The following is a 3284-nucleotide window of genomic DNA, read 5'->3' as shown; positions in this document are numbered from 1 at the left end:
GAGAAGGAGAGAGATGGAGGAAGTCCCCACGCTGTGCAGGACGCTACGAAACTCTACTGCGTGCAGATATTCCTGCTGGCACGCTTTCTTTCCTCAGCTGTCTTTTAAAAGGAAGGAGGGTGCCCAGGCTGCCTCTAAAACGAACTGGATGGTCTGGAAAAGACATAAAAATATGCCAAACCAGCAAAAAAAAAAAAGGATTAAGGATAGTGCTGATTTAGTTCTTTATAAATAAAAGATGTTAGTTTGATACTTACAAGGAGACAGCAACCCATTTCAAATTGGAGGCCTTTCCACAGATCCAAGCATTCTTCCAAATACTTCTTTTGAAGCTGCTATTTGTAGAACCAATGAATTTGCTAGAAGAATCCAACATGCTAAATCCCACTGCTTGTCTCTGGGTACTGAACCTGTCTCTGTCCTGACTGTTACTGTCCCTCTCAGACTTCACTTCGGCGCCCCTCCCCCTCACACCCGGACCACACCACCGTCGTGTTTACTCACCACTTACCACCATTCTCCGTTCACTCTGTTACATCCATCATTTTCTCTCAATAGACTCCTTTACTCCTTTGAAAGCACAGGCCATCTTACTCATCTCAGTGTGTCTTCTACCCTTAACAGAGCTGCCCTTAACTGAGCAAATAACACAGGGCTTTGTACACACTAGGCATCCAATAAGCGCTTACTAAAGTGTTCAATCAAACTCTAGAAAACAAGTCCCTTTAAAATGAGGGAAATCAAAAAGAATATTGAGGGCTAACTACATCATAGATGCTCAATAAATATTGATTGATCATTTTGAAGAACTTCCACATCATTTCAATGACTATTGTTAAAAAGGCCATTCTGAACAGTGAATCATTGGACCAAGGGTTTTATTTCTTGAGGTGTTTCTACAAGTTTGCAGGGTCCACATTTATGCCTCAGGAGGGCTCTGCCTAATGTTCCTGCCTCAATCTCAGCAGCTCCACTGAGATTTTGGATACTTTGGGGTTCTGTGTTATATCTTATCTATGAAAAAACATTCCAAATTGTGCACTTAATGTGTTCATTAAGGAACCGCGTTTGGCTCAAAGAATGGACCATGTGCCATGACAACCAGCCTAATAAGGAAGCACTACTTACTAGTGACAGGGCTTGGTGAGACTGCTGATTGGTTTTGTCAGCTGACTTACTTGAATGTAGTTGTCAACAATTCCCCAAGCAAAGTCACAGGGAAATGTCCCTTCTAGGGGTTGATTTTCAGGTATAGGAGGGAAGCCATTTTTCTCTATCAGCTTTTGGTAGAACAAGGCTGAAGATTTCGGCAACAACTTCTTATCCTGGCTTAGAAAGTCAACATAGAAGAGTCCACGTCTGATGCTGTAGCCTCTGTGCCACTCGAAGCCATCCATGAGGGACCACGCCGTGTACCCAATGACATTGACCCCATCCACCCTGATGGCTGCAAAGGCAGAGACAAGAGAGCAACGTGACCTTTCTCTGGACACCGACCTCATGATTCAAGAGCATCTGAGGGTTTTACTATTAAAGAAATAAATACTGTGTAATGCTTCTTGTTTGGTAAACCAATGATTTTTCTTATTACAAAAGACTCTAATCAAGTCTAGATAACTCTACAAATAAATGCCTTCACAAATCGGCTTATCTCCAATATGTTTTTATTTGAATTTCTGAGCACCTTGACAGGGTAGTTTTTTATTTCCAGTGGGTGCTCTACGGGGCTGGGCAGAAGTCTTGTCCCACTTTCTGTCTGAGACACCTAGCATTGTGCCTGATGCAATAAATGAATAAAGGCTTTAAAAGCATGAGCTACTTACTAATGTTCTCCAGAAAATTGGGTATTCCTTTTTCTCTAAAAATTGTTTTATTCAGCCGAAGCAATAAAAACTCAAAAACATGTACAGAGACCTAAATATCCAGGGATTTATTTTATGCTTAATAGAATCTAAAAATCTAAATTAGTAACTCTGAAAGTCAAGTAATTTCAAACATCATAACCCAGTTTCTCATTTACAAAATGAGTTTTAAAAATTTACGTTCTTCAAACCCCAAATGAGAAAGGTGTTACATAAGTGCATTCCCACTATTGCCAAAATGAATTTCTACATTATAATTAAAATATATAAATTCATGTAGTTTATGACAGATTATCTTAAAGATTGATTTTGCACTGGATTTTGGCAGGAAATGAGAATTTTAGCTGCAATCATACCTTTTAAGGTTTCCATTATGAACTTTTTGAGATAATACATATATTTGGCATCATCTCTCTTGGTGGTCCCTGAGACAAACCAGCCATTTTCCACAATAAATATTTGAGGGTGGTTATATTCAAGGTCAATCCAGGAGAGCAGTTGCCTCAGGCTGGGAGATTCTGATTGGCGGAACTTCATGCCAGGGTCCAAGAGCTGAAAACTCAAGGTTGGTCCAAAGGAAAGAGCAAAAAAGTCAGCCGTCCCATTGATGAACTTTTTCTCAGATTCAGTAAAGTCAGGCAGAAGAGATGAAAGGTTATTCTTCATGCTTTCAGGATAGTCACCATCAATAAATATGGGTTTGGCAAACCAGCCTAGCACAAAGTCAAGAGATTTTTGACATTCTTTGATGTTATGGTCAGTCATTCTGCGAGGGTTTATCCAGTGGGAGCCTAGGGCGATGGACACCTGGCCTCCCTGAGTGGAGCGAAAAGACGTGTTGTAGAGATGCCAGATTTTGGCATGAGCCTGTGAAGAGAAAAACCATGGGGAGTTTATCTCTGATTGTGAGGAGAAACGCATTACATATTTGAATCCCCATATCTAGCTGTATCTGTTTCTCATCAAGCCTAACTTAGTAACTAACCCCACAACGCAAACATCTGCTTCAACCAATAAATTATTTTGAAGGTAGGTCACCCCACAGTGAGCTGCTACCACGACTGGAGTTTTTTTCCATTGTTCTCCAGCAGTCAGTGGAAACTATGAATTTTGGGGGTTGAGTGTGTAGTTCTGATTCACATTTTGAAAAGTTAATAAAATAAGAATTTATTATAATATCTTACTACTTAATTGACTTTGGATTATGTGCTTTTTAATTAATGGGTTTCATGAAAAGAACCAACCCCACATCTGGGATCACACCAGGAATTTCTAAATAGGATTATACTTTTTATCCTTAGAGACTGGGAGTTTTCAAATTGACTCAAGTTGTTGGAGTCAATTTAATATTTCTAAGTCATTTCTCATAGCTAAAATTCTAACATGTGTTCTCACAATCTTTGTTTTTCCTTAAGAAGAATT

General features: G+C 39.6%; 1 protein-coding gene across 1 annotated transcript in view; it reads right to left on the bottom strand.

Annotated features, from left to right (window-relative positions):
* Positions 1-2627, bottom strand: part of KL (klotho) — a 9129-nt gene extending 6502 nt beyond the window's left edge. The window contains exons 1-2 of the mRNA XM_008594414.1: positions 2219-2627; positions 1179-1447 (exon numbers count right to left, since the gene is read on the bottom strand). Of these exons, the coding sequence (XP_008592636.1) occupies positions 1179-1447; positions 2219-2627 (678 nt within the window). The remainder of the gene's footprint in view (positions 1-1178; positions 1448-2218) is intronic.
* Positions 2628-3284: the final 657 nt, after the last annotated feature.

This window comes from Galeopterus variegatus, unplaced genomic scaffold (genome assembly GCF_000696425.1).
Source record: "Galeopterus variegatus unplaced genomic scaffold, G_variegatus-3.0.2 Scaffold10742, whole genome shotgun sequence".
Classification (NCBI taxonomy): domain Eukaryota; kingdom Metazoa; phylum Chordata; class Mammalia; order Dermoptera; family Cynocephalidae; genus Galeopterus; species Galeopterus variegatus.
Note: the sequence above shows the minus strand (reverse complement) of the source record. Positions and strands in the feature narration are given on the sequence as shown.